Source organism: Delphinus delphis, chromosome 16 (genome assembly GCF_949987515.2).
Source record: "Delphinus delphis chromosome 16, mDelDel1.2, whole genome shotgun sequence".
Classification (NCBI taxonomy): Eukaryota; Metazoa; Chordata; class Mammalia; order Artiodactyla; family Delphinidae; genus Delphinus; species Delphinus delphis.
Window position 1 is genome coordinate 83,552,384 of NC_082698.1, and position 20,465 is coordinate 83,572,848.

The window sequence follows — 20,465 nt, forward strand, 5'->3', positions numbered from 1 at the left end:
TCACCTGGGGTCAGAGGTGGAAGAGTGCTGTCATGGAGGAGACACAGCAGTGGATCTTTCCTGAGAACCTAACAAGAGCTTCCAAACACAAGCGTCTGAGCCCACAGTGAATGAGTGTGAGCGCGTGAACGTTCCTAAAACCTGGCAGGCTCCTATGGGAAGCATGGCAGATATCATCCCTACAAAATGACAGAATGCAAGACCCACAAAGGGTTCTCTGCATGCGCGGGGAAAGCCGCACTATGAAAGTAAACAGAGTGGCTATGGAGGGCAGATTAAGCTGATCTTCTGGGGAAAAGGCTAAAACTACAAAGAAGACTGTCCTGAGGCAAAATGCAATACCTGAAGGAACATCTGACCCCGAAAGGAGAACTAGACAAATTTACAATTATAGTTAGAGACATCGACATGCCTATCAGTAACAGAACTAGTAGACAAAAGATTGGTGAAGACACAGAAGAGCTAAACAACACCATTAACCAAATCACTGACATTTATAGAACACTCCCCAGCAAAAGCAGAACACAAAATTTTCATGTTCACATGGAACATTCATCAAGACAGTTCAGATCCTGGTTATTAAAATAACCTAAAATTTAAAATCATACAAAGTATGTTTCTGACTATAATGGAATTAAACTAGAAATCAGTAAAGATAGGAAAATCTCAAATCAGTCGGAAATTAAACAACCTGCTCATAAATAATCCACCAAAAAGATGGTCTCAAGAGGAATTATTAGAAGATATTTTAAATGGAAGAAAAATGCAATTACAATGTATTAAAATTTGTGGGCACAGTTAAAGGAAGTAGTACTTAGAAGGAATTTATAGCATTGAGAGCTTATATTAGGAAAGCAGGCCTCAGATCAATAAGCTTCCACCTTAAGAGACAAAAGTAAGCCCACATCTTCCAGAATGAAGGAAAGAGAGCAGAAATCAATAAAATTGATAACAAAAGCAAATGAAGCCAAAAGCTGGTTCTTTGAAAAGATTAGTAAAATTGATAAGCCTCTAGCAAGCTTGACAAAAAAGAGCAAGCCATACTGTTAGCAATATCAGGAGTAAAACGTGATTATCTGAATTTGCATTTCACTGACTTAGTGAGGGTTACCTTCTTTTTCATGTTGATCAATCATCTATTTCTTTGATGAATGGCCTATTTATGTGCTTTGCCAAGCTTAAAATTATTTTGGGAAAACTAGACAAGCACACTGCCTTTCCCCCACCCCCACCCCCCAGTCGGTATCTGTTTAACTAGCTAGGATCTCTGTATTATCTATCTGACCCCAATCTTGTGTCAAACGTGTTGCAAATGCTTTGTCATAGCCCGTTGCTGACTGAATGCTTTCTTTTGTATAGAAAATGCTAATTTGCAGAGTCAAACCTCAAACCCTTTCTTTATGGGGTATTTTGAGTCACCTACAGAAAGATTCACCCTTTGGTCATAAAAAAATTCTTATGTTCTTCCAATGCCTTTAAAAAAAATCTTACCTTTTGCTTTTAGATCTTTAATCCAACCGGAATTAAGTTTTTTGGTGAATATGAATTAGGGATCCAACCTTTTTAAAAAAAATTCAATTAAATGGGAAGAAAAAGGCCCTAACGCCATCCAGTGAAGAGCCCTTAGTGATGTAAAATGTCACATCATGCTTCTTCATAAATTGCCACAGATACAAGGGAAAGTTTCTAGACGCTGCTCTTCTGTGAATCAACTGGTCTACACCTGGGCTCACAGCACTGTTCTGACTTAATTTTGCAGTGCATTTTAGTATTTGGTATGGCAAGTCTCCCTACCCGCCCTTGTTCTTTGCTTTCCTTGGCAATTTTCTTTTTTATATGAACTTTAGAATGAGCTTGTCGATTTCTATTTTAACATTCCATTTGGGAATTTTATTAAACTGCATTGAACTTACTAATTTTGGAGGACTGACATCTTTATAATATTGACTCTTTCTATCCCCAAATAGAGTATGTCTCCATTAAGTTGGTCTTCTTATATTTATTTCAATAAAGTTTTCATCAAAAGGTCTTTCACATTTCTTGCTGGATTTTTTTTCCCGTTTCCATCAAATTTTGTAAATGCTTCTTGCCTCTGCATAGGAAAGGGGCTGAACTGGGAGGAATGCTGTTACTTTTTCTAATGAATGAAGGAAGGAGACAGAAATGTGGGTGAAGACGGAAGTTGACGATGCTGTCATTAATCATGTATTTTGGAATTACCTCAAAAGAACCAGGGAATTGGAAATGACCCAATTGTTTATCAGCAAGGAAGTAGTTAAAGAAAACATGGCATATTCACACAATGGAACATCATTCAGCCTTCGATAAGAAGGAGAAAGCTCTCAATGTACCCAGACGTGCCAAGAGCTCCAAGATGCAGTACAGATGGAAGAAGACAGTGTGTGTAACATGTTGCCTTTTGTTTGAGGAAGAGAGGAGGAATAATACCTGTGTCCACATCAAGGAACTCTGGAAGGATACACACACTAGCCAGTGGTTACTGTAGGTGTGGGGTGAGCAGTGAGTGAGGGAGAGGCAAGGAGGCCCCAGGCTGACCTTCCATACTGCTTTGATTTTTGACATGTAAAAATGTATTAGCTATTTTTAAAAATCCTAGAGAAAACAGGAAAAAAAAAAAAACCAAAACCAAAACTGAATACCCACTCTGTGAAGGTATGTCTCCCCCTGAAAACTCCAAGCTGTGTGTGGTTAAGCTAGGCTGACGGCAGAGCCAGCTAGGGGCCTGTAGGGCCCGCAATTGTAGCCCCTCCCTCCTGGGCCTGAACCTGGCTGGAAGGGTACTTTGAACCTCACCATATTCAAAACACGTAGATTTTTGGATAGTGAGGTGTAAATCCTGAATTTCCACCATAAAAACTAACCTTTCCTAGGAATAAAATTTGAACTTGATTACACCAACAATAGAAGCTTATCGAGTTTTTCAGAAGGACCAGGGCTTCCTTAGGTGAGCCAGGCTGCTGGCTTTTCCATGTGTTCTGATTGGGACACATAGACTCTGTTCCACTTTCCTCCACAGCAGGACTGATTTCCCAGGGATGCCCGCGGTGTGCCCTTCATAACAACAGTGCTCCTGTAGCCTGTGACTGCTGTTTATAGATTAAAGGACACCTTCTTCATGACTGCCACAGTATGTATGGCAAAGGTTAACATTTAATAATACAAAATATAAACCATAATTTTTTAAAAAATGGCTTCTTCTTACGTACAGCATGGATTTAAGTTTGGGCCTCCTGCACTATTAGTGGGAAGGTAAATTGGCACAAGTTCTCTGGAGGGCAGTTTGGCTTTACGGCTCTACGGGGCACATCCGCACACTGCCCCCATCGGAGCTCCTACGGTGGTGGGGAATGAGGAAAGGGAAGTGCGGGCAGCCCTGAGCATCTGGAAGACCCAGCCAACGCTCTCTGCTCACGCCTGCACAGGTTCAGGAAGCCCGGTGGCTCACGGGCAGGGGACACCACGCCTGCTGCCTGGGATCTTGCTGTGAGTGTGGCTTCAACTTAAACCCCAAACACTGGCCGTGTTGACTGTGACCGGTAGTGTGAACCAGTTAAGAGTGACTGCTTGTGACAGCTAACATCGCCATTAATCCGTCTTTTACTGGTTTTATGACCTAGGTGTTGACGAGGGCCAGAGACAGACAGCCTGTTTCACTTGAGGATTTCAAGGGAACTGGAGGCTCTTCTGTCTCTGTGCTGCCTTCTGCTCCTTGAGAGGAATCCTGGGGGTCAGGAGCAAATGCCTGCTTCCTGCCAAGAGCCCCCTCCAACAGCCCGCCTTGCTGGGGGCCCCGGCCTGGCACCAAACACCCCTCCCTCGTGGATGGATCCCGACGCTGCCCGCTGTGCTTTCTACGACGTTTGCCGTGGACTCGACTCGTACCCACGCCCAGCCGAGTGCTCTGCTGTGTGGCGTCACCCTGTGAGAACGGCTCTGACAACGGGTGAGACACCATCTCACCGCGACATCCCCGGAGACAAACACCAGACCCGGCCTAAAGCCAAGGCCGCTACATGGATCCCCAAACGTAACTACATTGGGTAAAAGTCTGAAGTCACGGGCTAGTGCTTAAAGCCAACATTACTGCAGGAAACAAAAAGAGGAAGGCAGGAAGGCCAGAGTACAGTAATCGGATAGCTGCAGATCAAGTAAAAAAATCCGAGTACCTAAGGACATTTTTCTTCTATTCTTGTTCAAGGACTCAGTCAAATAAACAGAGAAAAGAAGCAGCACAGACGAGGGCCAGCCGGCTCAGGCGTTTATTGGCAGAGAGCACAGGAGTGTTGCCACGGTAACTGCAGACATTAGATGCTGCTGGGCGAGGGCCGTCAGGCAGAGACCACCCTCCTGCGGGCGAAGGGCGGCAGCCACGGCTCAGGCCCCCAGGCACTGCCTCACCTTCACAGAGAAATACCCGACTCACAAGCGACTTCGGCACAGCCTTGGGCACCAAATACAAAACGACTGCGACAAGCATTCGGAAACCAGCTGGCACGCATTTTCAGTCATGCATTTTTAATTGATAATGTTTTCAGTGTACTGAGCGCAGGGACAAAAAGACAAGTTATCAAGCTTGCACGTTTCTTTTTCTTTTCTTTTGAAATCAAAGCATGGTTTCACAGTGATGAAATCAACTTATTTCCCACCTCCAACAACTTGGCACTAAAGGTATGTTAAACATGGAAAATACTCTTACCAGTTAAAATGAGGACGCTTTATAGTCCTTGAAATTCCAGTAAACACGTGTGTTTGAAATTTCCATGAAGTCTGAAGAAAAAAAGGTGCCACTCAACAGAAATATCGGTGCCTTGTCCTACTGTGCCTTGCTGTGGAGACCACAGGGCTGTCCCCCGGGGCCTGCCGTCCACTTCCTGGGAGTGGCAGCCCTGGCGTCTGCATCTCGGGCCCCTGTACTCTGAGCCACCGCAAAGGGCTATTTTGAAGGTTAAATCAGATGTTAAAAGTGAGAACACCTTTAAGTTGTTGCCCCGTCGAGGCTTTACGATAGACATTTCAAATGACAGGATTAAAAATGAGGAATCTGTTAAACAAAAATTCTCCAGTAATTTCTCAATAAACTACGTTTTCTTTTAAAAGAAGAAAAGAAAAGTGGGCATGAAATCCTATACTTTGATCGGAGACACATTGAACAAGCAACGCAGCACTTGGGTACTGGATTTCTCCAAGTGCAGAAGTGTATTTCTCACGGCTCAGATAGGGCTAAAGTTTGAAGAATCAGGTAAAAACATGTATAAACAACCTAAATAGAAAACCAAATTTAAAAGCTTCAGGTGAAATCATTTCATCTTAAAATTAGAGGAGGAAATCTATTATTTGCCACTCCTCTCCTACGGCTTCGAAAAGGCAGTTACTGAGTTTTCACAGCTCTGGCTTCTGCTTCAATGTGTAACAGAGTGTGTGTAATTCACAGAATTGAGAGATTCGACACATTCCACCCCAGGCACTTATGGCCCATCCTACAAGTCTTGGACAGCTGAGCAGGCCTAGCCCTGAAAGCAGACGTTTATCGACAAATCGTCTGTTCTATTGCTTCTCACAGCCTCAAGTGACTGGTCAGTGCACACGGACAGCACAGCAGTCTGGACGCCTGCTTGCCCACAGGCTGTACCGTCAGGTACCAAGAGGCCAACTAAGAGTGCACAGACAGCGTTCCCAAGAAATACTGGTCCAAACAACAAAACCTGCAACCTAAACAGCAAAGCTCTTAACCCTAGAATGTAAAACAAGACAACTGGGTAACTAGGCACTGACGTCAACAGTCGCAAACGAAGAGGCTGCTCTGAGAGTTACGATTTTAGACAGTTTCATTACCATGTGTCTTGGAAAGAGAGTTGTGGACTGAAACTTGGACTCCAAACGCCTCCCAAGGTTTGGGAAGTTCTCAGCCATCATTTCTTTAAACAAGCTTCCCGCTCTCCCTCCCTCTCTCCTCCTCCTGGGGCTCCAGTGATGTGCAGACTGTCTCTTAACGGTGTCCTGTAAGTCCTGGAGGCTTTTCATCCCCCCCGACCCCCCCGGCCGCTTTGCTTCTCTGTTTGAATAATTTCCAATGCTATGTCTTCAAGCTCGCTGTTTCTTTCTTCCGTTGCTGTTGAAGCTCTGTATTCAATTCTTTGGTTCAGTCGTTGTATTCTTCAGCTCCAAAATGTCTGTTTGGTTCTCTTTTATGTTTTCTATCTCTTTGTTGAACTTCTCGTTTTGTTCTCCTGATTTTGTTGTTCTATCTGTGTTCTCTTGTAGCTCTCTGAGCATTTTTGGAACGATTATTTTGAATTCTTTGTTGGCCAGCTCATGTGTCCCCATTTCTCTGGGGAGAGTTACTGGAAGTCTGCCGTGTTCCTTTGGTGGTCTCACGATTCCCTGATGCTTTGTGATCCCTGCAGTCTTGCTATTAATAGGTATCTGTGCACTTGAAGCAGCAGCTATCTCTTCCAGACTTTACGGGCTGACTTTGGTATAAGGAAAGACCTTCACCTGCAGGCGGGGGCATGCCGGAGTGTGCTGGGATCCCAGGCCTAGTGGTGCGGGGTTCCAAGTGCAGGGTCGGGGGTAGTCTGGGTGGGAGGGATACTGTGCCATTGGCTCAGGCAACTGAGGGTCACAGCATCAACTGTGTGGTTCCTGGCAAGCACTGTGCGGGGCTCTGCTGTGGCTGCAAGGGCTGGTGGGTTCCTCAGTGGTACCTCCAGGTTCAGCTGCTGGGGCACAGGGCAGGAAGCAGTGATGGCCACAGTTGGAGGTGTGCACACACCTGGCTGTGGAGACCAGCTGCAGGTGCCTGTGTAGTGGCAGGGGCTGGTCGCAGACTCACACATAGTGGTGGGGAACAAGGCCAGTTGCAAGGGCTTGGGCCAAGCGTGGGCCCACAGCAGCTGCGGGGGCCCTGGCAGGTGGTGTACTTTCCTAGAGCTGCAGAATCTCCCCACAGGTGTGTACACAACAGTGGAGGCTGGTGACGGGGATCAGCCTGGGGGTGTGCAGGTGCACAGCTGGGAGGGGCTGGCCACACTGTGCACCCGGCAACGGGGGTCAGCCGCAGGGGCCCAGGCGGGCATCTTGCACCTATGTAGCTGCAGAGGCCTGGGCTCTGGCGGGGCCAGGGAGAATGGGGAGGGACTCAGGCAGCAGGTGCCCAGGAATGGGAGTACCCACGGGGTGGTAACTACGGAGAGCTGGCGGGCTCCTCTGCGGAGCAGGGCACTAGGAACCATGGTTGTTCCAGCTGCACGGCTGACACTTTGCTTTGCTGGTCTCTAGGTGGGGTGAAACTGAACAGGTCCCTTGTGTGGTGCCCCAAAAGGCTGGGGAAGCTAGTCGCTCACACCCCCCCCCCCTTTCCTGTGGAGGAGAACTCTTTCTAGCTGGGGAGCTCCCTCTTGGTGCTGAGCAGTGCTGGCCTGGGGGATGGGGTGATGCAGACAAGAGGAAGCTGTTCTTCCCTTTCTGTGTGATTATTTTCAGGGTTTTGTTCCACTGAGCAGCTGTGAAGTAGACTCCTGAGTTCTCCCAGAGCTGTTTTTCTCTGTGGATAGCTAATTGCTGATCTTTGTTGGGAGTCGGGGGATGGAGGCCGGGGTCTCCCTTCTTCGCCATCTTGGTGATATCATTTGAAAGTGAGCTCCAGGAGCTACGAAACTCCCTCCCAGACAGGAAGGGGCTGAGTAGGATCAGATAACCACCTTTCGGGAGACTTTGCAAAACAGGCATCTTGCAGTGGGTAGGCTTGATATCCAGGTGCTTTAGAAGGACTTGGGGACACAACTGACTCTGATCGTTTGTCCTTCCCACAAGCACTGGAGTCCTTTCTATTTGCCAGGCCCTAGGCACACAGAAGGCAGCCCTTTCCTAGGGAAGTCTCAGCCCAGTAGAGAAGACAAATAAAGACAATCTACGGACCAACGTGACCGATACCAAAGCAAGGTCAGGACAGCGCAGGACTGGAGCGGTGTGTCTGCACGTGTCAGGACAGTGCAGGACTGGGGCGGTGTGTCTGCACATGTCAGGAGTGGGAGAGGGTTACTGAGGGCTCCCAGCTGCACCCGTCAGGACAAGGGGGCTGCAGCCTGACGGACCTGGACTGCCTGCAGGGTGTGTTACAGGGTGAGGGCAGTGAAACACAGTCCATGCAAAGGCAGAGAGGCGATGAGAAAGCAAGGGGCATTCGGAGAAACACAAGAGTGTCCTGTAAAAGCACCATTTTCCCCAGGAAATAGGCATAGCGTGAGGGCATGTGACAGATGTTTATAGCCACAGAAACCAACATGGTGACTTTTCTGGAAAGGAGGATGGTGTGGTGGACTTAGCCCAAATTAATCACAAGTTTTCCTAGTCAATGTAAAATGATTTGACGGCTCCCCACCCAACGTACAGAACTTAGCACTTTACTCTCACACAGAGTTAGGTGGCCCTTAAATATTTAGTGAACATAATTATTTCTATGGCATTTTGGAATGTGACATACTCAGAAATTTAGTGTTTTTCTGAAAATGCTAGCTTTTCTTTAAAATGAAATTTACACATGACATCAAGAAGTTAGAGAAAGGAGCTGTCAGAGCACAGGCTTATCTATTTCTCATCCAGTTCCCGCAGGTGAAGGACAACGTGCTCTAGGATGAAGGAGCATGCTGACATTATTGCAAGCTCGACCCGCTTCATACTTGGTAGCGTAACTTCCGGAGATGCATGGGTCAAGTTCAATACGTCCTTCATGTAGACATGCTGAGGTGATTAAATTAGGTGTGCCTCACATTACTACGGCAGCAAGTGTGATACTGAGAAGGTCTAACAACCAGTCCGGCGAGGGGTCCCACCACTCTGAAGCTGCGCTGGCTGTGGGTGGCAGGCTGGCTGCCCCGTGTCCCTGCTGAAGGTACAACTGTCCCCTGGGCTCGGGGACAGAACTTCCAGTACAATTAGCCACATGTTGGGAAATGACCTCCTGTAATGCTGGATTAAAGATGTGCATCTTGCTTCTTCAATACATGCCAGAAAGACAACTTTATATAATTGCAAGAAAAAGCCATAGCCATTCTTGGCTTGTAACACTATCTTTTATGAAGTTCCCAATGGTATGTTGATTATATAAAACTAAAAAAATATATTGTCAGAGATGCATACTGAACTATTTTTGGGTGAAATGACAGATGTTTTGGGTGTTTCCAAATATTACAGCATAAAAAAAGTGGGGCAAAGGTACAGTAGATAAAACAAGATTGGCATAATGCGGACAATTGTGGAAGCTAGCTGATACAGTGGTTCTATGTGCTATTTTCTCTTGTTTAAGTTCAAACACTTGTTTAAGTTCAAACACTCCCATAAGTCCGTTGCTGACCTTAGAGGGTGATGGCCGGCAAATGGCTCCTCTTTCTGAAGCTGGCAGGTTGAGTGTCCTCAGATAAATCCCTCTACAATTCTAAAAGCAACTCCTTAAACAAGTAAATACAATCAGGAAGCGACCAAGCAACAACTGGGATAAACTCAGATTGTCTGTAGGTGCACAGGTAGACTGATTAGTAAAGAGAAATCACTTTACAACTAGCACAAAAAGTTATTTTAAACTTTACAGGTGTTTTAAAGTCCCTCTAATTTTCCCCTCCAAAAAAAGCAAAAAAAAAGGACAAATATGACAGAAAATAAAGAACCATCTACTGTGTCATGGTATGAATTACAAATCATTTAAATTACTAATTTTAGCACTTTCTTCACTCTGAATGATACTGATCTGCTAGGAATCAATGTTCTTAAAGATTTCAAAAACTCTTGCATAAGTCACAAGTAATATGTTTTCAAAAAACCGTTATAGTTTCCCAAATTGTGATGTTTTCATTTTCACTTAAATGCTGGACTGTGAAAGAATAAATTATAATCCCAAGTCCAGATGGAGTGTAGAATCTTTTTCCAGGAAGACTGAGAAAATGCTTTTCTAGATATGTAAATTAAGAGCATCCTGAAAACTTAGTAAGTTGTGGGAAATACATACATAACGTTTGTAACTAGATATATTTGGTCTTTATCTCTGGTTCCCGACACAAAGCTCCTAAAACCCTTAGAATTTCCTGAGTTTTAGGGGTCCCTTGTGAGCAGAGTTTATGCTAATGAACTGACTTCGGGTGTGTCCCCTAGAGAGTCTCAGTGTGGGGCTGGTCACCAGAAAGATCGAAGGAACTTTTAGCTCTACCCACCGGCCTCAGGGAAGGGGGATGCTGGAGATTAAGCTCTAGAAAAATTCTTGAACAGCAGGATTTGAGGAGCTTCTGAGCTTCCGGGTTGGTGAACAGGAAGACATCCATGTGCCGCGAGGGTGGCGCACCCCAAACTCCACGGGGACAGAAGCTCCTGTGCCCGGTACCCTTCCAGACCTGGCCCTATGTATCTCCCCGTCTGCCGTTCATTTGTATCCTTTAACATCCTTTGCAATAAACCAGTAATCTCGTAAGGAAACCGTTTCTCTCAGTCCTGTGAGCTGCTCTAGAAGTTAATCAAACCCGAGGAGGGGGTCGTGGGAACCTCAGACTTAGTGCTGACTTAACCTTAGCACTTAACCTGTGCTCGTAGGTGAGAAGCACAGGTAACAACCTGGACGGGTGACTGACATCTGCAGTGTGTGTCTGGGGGCGGGTGGTGGTAGTGGTGGTGATGCCTACTCAGCCCTTAACCTATGGAATCTGATGCCATCTCCGTGTAGACAGGGTCAGAACAGAACCCATCTGGTGTGTGAAGAATCAGAGGATTGGTTGGTGGTGTTGGAAAACACTCCACGGACCAAATACCACATCTTCTCCCCTCTTCATTTTTCCTAAAGGCCTTTATTAAGAACCACCATGGTTTGGTTCTCCAGCAACTTTTATTGGTCAAGGGATGTGGAATTATATGCAGTACCTGGGGTTTAATTAACAGGCTCACTTATAAATCAACTTAACATTTATCTTATTTAAAAAAAATTTTTGCTTTTGAATAAACTGATGTGGTCAAACAGACATGCTCCTACCCCATGCAAAAAGCTGTCCCAAAACGAGCAGCTTGCAAACCCACTGTAAATGAGATACTGAATGAAACATTCTTCTAGCGAGGTCCAAGAAGCAGCTCAGTCTGAGAATTTGCTTCATATCCTGACTTTTCAAAATCAAATTCGAGACATAAAAGAAGCAAAATTAAAGTACGTAAAACAGCTATATCCCGATATTTTTATCCAAGTCACTTCCCAGAGTTTGTAGTGCTGCTGTGCTCTGTTGGTTAAAACAAAACAACAAAAGCAGTAGGCAGCTTCCAACTTAAAGGTAATGAAATTTACCAGTTTGCAGCTAAAAGTCACAGTGGAAGAACACATGTAAGGTGAAGAATGCTTGTAAACCTTTCAGCTTTAAGTAGTGCTGTATTTTAACTTTAAAGAGAAGTTCTATTATATATTTTTTGCATAAACATTTTAAAATATTAGAACAAGTCTTTGTAATACAATATATATTAGACTTCAATATAACTCATGTGAATTAAAAACATGTTAACTTGATAACTGTCATAAGGCAAAAGTTGTACAGAAACTTCTTAGTGGTGTCCCTTTAAAATTAACTTGATTTAGTGGGTTGCCTTAAAATGAACACAAAACAACAAAAGACTAAAAAAGAGGCAGTGATGCTCTGATACTGAATCCCAGAAAAAGCACAGTAGCAAACGATGTGTTTTCTAACAGGGAGACCAGGTGGTTCAGCAAACTGGGACCAGGTGAGCAGCCCCTGGTACATGGTTCATCTATTGCACTGACCAGATGCTGAGAGTAGATCGCTTGCCTAGGAAGTTTGGTTAAAGGTACCAGCATCTTTAGTACTAATCACAGTGCCTGTGACAGAGCAGGTGCTCAGCTCTACCTCCTGAACTGGTCTGATGAAGATACTTTAAAATCAACAGGGTGCTGGACAGTGTAAAGTTCATGGAAAAACTCCATTTTTCATTTTGTTTTGGTATGTGAGTAACTACTGATCTAGTATTTCGAGTGTGGCTCACATAACACCTTTGGACTGTGGTAAATGGAATTAACTAAGCACTGCATTGGCGATCAATGCCAGAGTCTCTGAATATCAGGTCATAAACATAACCAACTGTGCAATATAACCGACGCGATGATCAAAGCACACCTCACAATGAACAGATTTTAGTTCAGACGATTTAAAAAAAATGAAGTATTAGACTGCATTTAGTGCAACACTCTATTGATCATACCATACATCAGATACCATGCTGTGGAGACGTACTGGAGTAGCTTATATACAGTACACAGCCAGGATTCAAACTGGGGTGAGAGGGCGAATACGGAACAGAACATTTTTACATATATGTGTACATTTAATGGTCTTGTCCACTGAACTGGATTTATTATACGTTTGCTGTGCCACATCTACTAGCTTGCATAACAACCCAAATTATTTTTTTTGCACAAAGATCTACTTCCATTTAAAGTAGAAAAAGATGGTGGTTAAAATAAAAAACTTCTTCAAGCTCCAACAATTGTGTCCCAAATACCACTGTATGAACACCTAAAAAATATTAAGAACAATTTAGAAATATGCGTAACTAAAAATGTACAAACAAACATCGATTAAAGTCACAAAGGGAACTAGTGAATGAATACTTCCAATTTTTATTTAAACTTACCTAGGCATATTAGATAATGTTGACTATACATAAAAAAGAGGAAGCTTTAGAAAGTTAAAATCTCTACTTGCAAATTTTATAAATGAGCCATAGCTACAGGCACATTCATTTAGACTTCAATGAACCCAGGAAAAGACTCGTCACTGACATAAAGGGAGAAGAACCTCTAACTCAATCACTCCCATCAACTTTCCTTTCTGAGCAAGTGCATTAAGGATTTCCTACAAATTCTTTCAAGCAGAGAATCTAATTTTTTATTTTAATTGGTAAGGCTGGGTTTAATCTAGCATTTTGCTATTTGTTTTATATTTTCCCCATCTGTTCTTTACTTCCTTTTTTCCTCTTTTCCTGCCTTCTTTTGGATTTATTTAATTATGTATTTATTCCATTTTAATCCCCATGTTGGCTTATTAGCCAAAACTCTTCATTGTGTTGTTTCAGTGCTTTAGGACTTTTTTCTTAAGATTTTATTTTTTTAGAGCAGTTTTAGCTTCGAAGCAAAATTGAGGCGGGAAAAGTATGTAGAGTTCCCAAAGACCACCTGCCTTCACACATACACAGCCTCCGCCATTATCAACGTCCCCACCAGATGGTACATTTGTTACAGCTGATGAGCCTACACTGACAATTCATAACCACCCCAAATCCATAGTTAAATTACAGTTCACTCTTGGTGTTCTATGTTCTAGGGGTTTGGACAGATACATGATGACGCGGATCCAACACATGGTATCATACAGTCTTTCCACTCTCCCCAAATCCTCTGTGCTCTGCCTATTCATCCCTCCCATGCCCAGCCCCTGATCCTTCCCGTCACCATAGTTTTGCCTTTTCCAGGATGTCACATAGTTGGAATCACGCAGTATGTAGCCTTTTCAGATTGGCTTCTTTTTTTTTTTTTTGGCCGCACCGCATGGCATGTGGGATCTTAGTTCCCTGACCAAGGCTTGAACCTGTGCCCCCTGCATTGGAAGCGCGGAGTCTTAACCACTGCACCTCCAGGAAAATCCCCAGATTGGCTTCTTCCACTTAGTTATATGCCTTGAAGGCTTGACAGCTCATTTCTTTTTAGTGCTGAATAATATTCCATTGTCTGGATAGACCGCAGTTTACCCATTTGCCTTCCGAAGGACATCCTGTTTGCTTGCAAGCTTTGGCAATTATGAATAATGCTGCTATAAACATCCATGTGCAGGTTTTTGTGTGGACATAAGTTTTCAACTCCTTTGGGTTAATAGCAAGGAGTGAGACTGCTGGATCATACAGTAAGAGTATGTTTAGTTTCATTCATCTATCTACCTACCTACCTACCTACCTACCTACCTAATGGTTTTACCCGTGTTATATGACTGACAGTTTAAACACTGATTATAAACATGTCTTGCTAATTTATTTATTTATTTTTAAGCATTACTCTTTTTTTTTAATTTTTATTTTTGGCTGCGCTGGGTCTTTGTTGCAGTATGCGGGCTTCTCATTGTGGTGGCTTCTCTTGTTGCAGAGCACGGGCTCTAGCAGAACGGGCTTCAGTAGTGTAGCATTTGGGCTCAGTAGTTGTGGCACATGGGCTTAGTTGCTCCGCGGCATGTGGGATCTTCCTAGACCAGGGATCGAACCCGTGTCCCCTGCATTGGCAGGTGGATTCTTACTGTGCCACCAGGGAAGTCCTAAGGTTAGTTTTATAAGAAAATGCCAAGCTGTCTTCTAAAGTGGCTGCACCATTTTGCATTCCCACCAACAATGAACAAGAATTCCTATTGTTCTACATCCTCACCAGCATTTGGTGCTGTCCGGGTCTTGGACTGTGGCCATTCTAATAGGCTTGTAGTGATATCTCATTGTTTTACCTTGCTTTCTCCTTGATGGTATATGATATGGAGTATGTTTTCCTATACTTATTGCCATCTGGGTATCTTCTTTGGTGAGGTGTCTGTTAAGGTCTTTGGCCCGTTTTTAAATTGGGTTGTTTGTTTTCTTACTGTTGTGTTTTAAGAGGTCTTTGTGTATTTAGGATCAACAGTCCTTTATCAGGTGTGTGTTTCACAAATATTTTCTCCTGGTCTATAGCTTGTCTACTAATTCTCTTGACACTGTCTTTTGCAGAGCAGAAGTTTTTATTTTTCATGAAGTCCAGCTTACCAATTATTTCTTTCATGGATTGTGTCTTTAGTGCTGTGTCTAAAAAGTCATCACCACACCCTAGGTCATCTACATTTTCTTTTACCTTCTAGGAGTTTTACAGTTGTGCATTTTACATTTAGGTCTACGATCCATTTGGAGTTAATTTTTGTGAAGGGTACAAGGTCTGGTAGATTCAGTTTTTTGCATGGATGTCCAGTTGTTCTAGCACCATTTGTTGAAAAGACTATTTCTGCTCCATTGTATTGCCTTTGCTCCTTTATCAAACATCAGTATGTGGGTGTATTTCTGGGCTCTCTATTCTGTTCCATTGATCTGCTTGTCTATTATTTCACCAATACCATACTGTCTTGACTACTGTGGCTTTATAGTGTTTTGGAGTTGGGTAGGAACAGTCCTTCAACTTTGTTCTTCTCCCTCAATACTGTGTTGGCTATTACGGGTCTTTTGTCTCCTCTCCACATAAACTTCAGAATCGGTTTGGTTTTCCTCATATAGATTTTGTTAGAGTTCCACCTATTTCCTTTTTGGGGGATGCTAATGTGAAGGGTTAGGGTTAGGGATGCTAATGTGAAGGGTTAGGGTTAGGGATGCTGATGTGAAGGGTTAGGGATGCTGATGTGAAGGGTTAGGGTTAGGCATGCTGATGTGAAGGGTTAGGGTTAGGGATGCTGATGTGAAGGGTTAGGGTTAGGCATGCTGATGTGAAGGGTTAGGGTTAGGGATGCTGATGTGAAGGGTTAGGGTTAGGGATGCTGATGTGAAGGGTTAGGGTTAGGGATGCTGATGTGAAGGGTTAGGGTTAGGGATGCTGATGTGAAGGGTTAGGGTTAGGGATGCTGATGTGAAGGGTTAGGGTTAGGGATGCTGATGTGAAGGGTTAGGGTTAGGGATGCTGATGTGAAGGGTTAGGGTTAGGGATGCTGATGTGAGGGTTAGGGTTAGGGATGCTGATGTGAAGGGTTAGGGTTAGGGATGCTGATGTGAAGGGTTAGGGTTAGGGATGCTGATGTGAAGGGTTAGGGTTAGGCATGCTGATGTGAAGGGTTAGGGTTAGGGATGCTGATGTGAAGGGTTAGGGTTAGGGATGCTGATGTGAAGGGTATATTGTGTTTTTCATTTCGAATTGCACTTGTTCATTGCTGGCACAGAGAAAAGTGATGGACTTTTGTATATTAACCTTGTATCTTGCAACTGTGCTATATAATCATTTATATAGAGTTTGTGGACTTTTTGGATTTTCTACACAGATTATCATCAGCCAACACAGTTAGTTCATTTCTCCCTTCCCAGTCTGTGTACCTTTTATTTCCTTTTCTTACTGCATTAGCTAGGAATTCCAGTACGATGGTGAGAGGGGACCTCCTTGCCTTGATATTAATAGGAAAGCTTCAACTTTCTCACCATTAAGCAGGATGTTAGCAGTAGGTTTTGGGTAGATTTTCTTTATTAAGTTGAGGAGATTCCCCTCTATTCCTACTTTACTGAGAGCTTTCATTGTGAATGGATATTGGATTTTGTCAAATGATTTTTCTGCATCTCTTGATGAAATCATGTGATTTTTGTTCCCTGTTGATATGACGATTACATTAATTGATTTTGGAATGTTGAACCAGCCCTGCATACCTGGGATAAACCCCACTTGGAAGGATGTAATTCTTTGTATACATTGTTGGATTCAATCTAACATTTTGCTGAGAATTTTTGCATCTATGTTCACAGGAGATACTAGTGTGTAGTTTTCTTTTCTTGTAATGTCTTTGTCTGGTTTTGGAATTAGGGTAATGCTGGCCTCATAGAATGAGTTAGGAAGTGTTCTGTCTGCTTTTGTTCTGTGAAAGAGGCTGAAGAGAATTGGTATAGTTTCTTCCTTAAATGTTTGGTGGAGTTCACCAGTGAACCCGTGTGGGCCTGGTGCTTTGTGTTTTGGAAGATTATTAATTATTGGTTCAATTTCTTTAATAGATATAGGCCTATTCAGATTGTGTATTTGTTCTTGTATAAGTTGTGGCAAATTGTGTCTTTGATAGAATTGGTTTATTTCATGCAGGTTATCAAATTTGTGGGCATAGAGTTGTTCATAGCATTCCTTTATTATCCTTTTAATGTCCATAGAATCTGCAGTGATGCCCCCTCTTTCATTTCTGATATTAGTAATTTTATTATATAATTTTATTTTATTTTTTTTCCCTTAGCCCGGCTAGAGTCACTGATTTTACTGGTCTTTTTCAAGGGGCCGGCTTTGGCTTCGTTGATTTTTCTCTATTGCTCTCCTGCTCTAATTTTATTACTCCTTTTCTTCTGCCTACTCTGGCTTTAATTTGCTCTTCTTTTTCTCGTTTTCTATGGTGGACACTTATATGATGGTACTTAGACCTTTCTTCTTTTCTAGCACATGCACTCAATGCTATAAATTTCACTCTAAGTACTGTTTGTGTTGAATCTTCCCAAATTTTGATAAGTTGTGTTTTTTCATTTAGTTCAAAATATTCTTACATTTCCCTTGAGACTGCTTCTTTCACTCGTGTGTTATTTAGAAGTATGTTGTTTAATCCCCACGCGTTTTGGATTTTCCAGTTAGCTTTCTGTTACTGATTTCTCGTTTAATTCCACTGTGGCCTGAGAGCAGACACTGGATGATTTCTGCTCTTTTAAATGTGCTCAGGTGTGCTTTATGGCCCAGGATGTGGTCTGTCTTGGTGAGTGTCCGTGTGAGCTTGGAAGAATGTGTGAGCAGAGATTCTTACTGCTGAGAATCTCTAACTTTTACTTACGCAATCACCTCTCCTTTTCATAACGCGGCTGCAAAAGGCAGTGACAGCCTCCACCTCTAAGCCTGTGCGGGGCTGTGGGTAGCAAACAGAGGGCGAGGCCGAAGGCGGCAGGGCGGCCACGACGCAGGCACCTACCTGTGCACCCTGCTGCTTCAGCAGCCACACTCCTGTGCGCTCGGGGCCTGTGCGCGGCGTGGAGACCGCAGCTGTCTCAAGGCCGCATCTCCATACTGAATACCTGAGCCCATTCTTTCTGGGTCCAGCTCACCTGAGGACCAAGCAAGTCTTTAGAAAAAGTTTTCATGTTTCTGTGATCCCCACAATATATTAAGTGAAAAAAGCAAAGTGCAGAACACTGTGTATATACAACACAATTTTGAATACAGAGGAAAAGTACACACGTTTGCTTGTATGGGCATAAAAACCTCTTTGGACGGATACATAAAGAACTTGTAATAATGGCTGACTTCAAGAAAGAGCTCTAGACAGCTAGGGGACAGGAGACGGGGTAACAGAGGGTGACACACTCTATCCTCTTCTGCACTTTCTGGATTTGGAATTATGTGAATATATTACGTATACAAAGATTTAATTTAAAATTAAACCACGAATTAAAAAAGATACCATTTTTCACTTATGAGACTGGTAAAAACCCACGTATGATAATACACCCTGTGGGTGTGGCTTTAGTGAAATAAACACCTTCATTCACTACTAGTGGGATGATAAACTGCTACAACCCCGATGGAGGAATCTGACAGCTTCTACCTAACTTCCAAATGCTTGTGTTCTTTAACACAGCAAATCCACTTCTGGGAATTTATCCTATACATACACTCACACACATGTGAAATGATATACAAACGGTTATTTACTGCAACATTTTTTGTTACAGCAAAATACTGGCAACAACGCAAATGTCCAAAGTAGACTGGTTAAATAGATTACGGCAATACACAAAATTGAACACTACGTACACACACACACGATGTGTGCACATGTACATTAGCATCTATATATGGATATGGAAGTCTCTAAATACTGATTTGTCATCACTGGTAGGCAGAGTAAGTGCAGAGTTCATAGTATGCTAACTTTTGTATAAAAAGGAGGGGAGAAAATAATGGTTTTTGAACCATATGAATGTACTGCCTCTTTAGAAAACTAAAATTAAAAAGTACTGCTGAAATGGATAAATAACAAGGTCCTACTGTAGAGCACAAGGAACTATATTCAATATCCTGTGACAAACCATAATGGAAAAGAATATGAAAAAAAATATATATGTATAACTAACTGAATCACTTTGCCGTACAACAGAAATTAACACAACATTGTAAATCAACTATACGTCAATAAAATCTAAAAAAAAAAAAAAGTACTGCTGAAGAGTTTTAACACGTCCTTGTAGTTTTCCATCTGATGTAACTATGACTTGGATGATCTCAGAAGAAACAGATCCTGAAAGCTTTATATGAATGAACTCACACACACTGTATTCATGGGTGGACACCAAAGGGGGAGGTAAGCTAAAGAAAAGCTCGTGTTGAGCTTGCTAATACTCAACATCACACCAATTTTCATGACAACTACTGATGCTCTAGTCTTTAAAAATAACAGTTCTGTACCAGCTTGAATAACTTTGCTGCTGTTTTCAGGTCAAAAGACCACACAAGGATGAAGCGGCCCTGTTCCTGCTGAGCCCAGCCCGCCATCTGGGACCCTGGCGCTCTCCCACTACCTCGCCCGCCCCTACCTTCTCCGTCCGCTCCCCTCCCGCCTTCTCTCCTTTCCGTTCCTCTCTCTCCTCTCGCATCATTTACTGAAACCTCTCGTTAAATTAACCCTCCTCCGGGGAGGCGCCAGGCTCTGCTTCCTCACCCCCTCTTGGCGCTCCACTGCCCCCTGTCTTCTCCTTGTCATTCTGCTGGTAAAGATGGCTGGTGACTTCCTACTGCCCGCCCCACCGGACACTTTTCAGCTCACGTCTTGGCTTATGAGACTTTCCTCTGATGCATCTGATAATGAACAACCCTTTGGCTGAAGCTCGGCCAAAGTGATACCCACGTTCCCGGATCTCTTCATATACCTTCACATACCTATGACTTCCCCCTCCTCTCTCTCATCCTCCGGCCTCCAGGGCTTCGCTCTGGGCCACTGCCCTTCCCACTCTCCACTGATCGCTGCGTGGTCTCGCTCCTTCCAGAGCTGCCACTACTCCTACAGACTGATGGTTCCCAAGCAGACTCCGCCAGCCAGGAATTCTCCCCACAGCCTCCTGCATGCCTCCTCGCGTTTGTTCCAGCGACGCTGCCCAGGGAACACTCCAAAACAGAAGCATCTGGATTCCCTTGAACCGGCTTGCCCTCTGGCTCTGCCATGACCCTCTGGGTCCCCGAGTTACCCAGGTGTGACACCTAGTTGCCCTCAACCCCTCCTCCCTTCCTGACCCCACCTCTCAGTCCCCTCCCCAGAGGCAAGGGCCCCGCCCCGCTAGTTAGCATCTGAGTCAGGACGCCGCCACTGCCAAAGCGTTTCTTGGATTCATCTACGTCTCTTCATCTCCGCTTCCACACCCTTGATAAAGCTTTAATCAGGCATCTTTTTTCGGATAACTCAAAGATGCCTTTGTTGCTATCCTGGCCATCGGCCCTGGGCTCCCTCCAGCATGTCCCTGATGTGACCACCCACACACACGATCTGCCTCCAGCCACAACCTGACCACGTCATTCACGGCCCCCGCCCCTGAATGGCCACTTACCCCTACCGCAGTGCTCAGTCGTGGACAAACATCAGAATTAATCACACGAGAGAGCTTTTTAAAATCTGATGCTGAGGGCCTAATTCAGCATCTCTAGAGGCAGG

General features: G+C 43.9%; 1 protein-coding gene across 3 annotated transcripts in view; it reads right to left on the minus strand.

Moving 5' to 3' along the window:
* The window catches only part of RAB4A (RAB4A, member RAS oncogene family), a 96,944-nt gene that overhangs the window by 31,857 nt on the left and 44,622 nt on the right, over nt 1-20,465 (minus strand). Inside the window, exons 5-6 of one of the 3 annotated variants that reach the window (XM_060035124.1) lie at nt 17,736-17,868; nt 8,408-12,569 (exon numbers count right to left, since the gene is read on the minus strand). In XM_060035124.1, coding sequence (XP_059891107.1) covers nt 17,753-17,868 — 116 coding nt within the window. In that variant the 3' untranslated portion in view covers nt 8,408-12,569; nt 17,736-17,752. Of the gene's footprint in view, nt 1-8,407; nt 12,570-17,735; nt 17,869-20,465 lie in introns of those variants that run through there. The other 2 variants (XM_060035122.1, XM_060035123.1) reach the window with 2 other exon arrangements.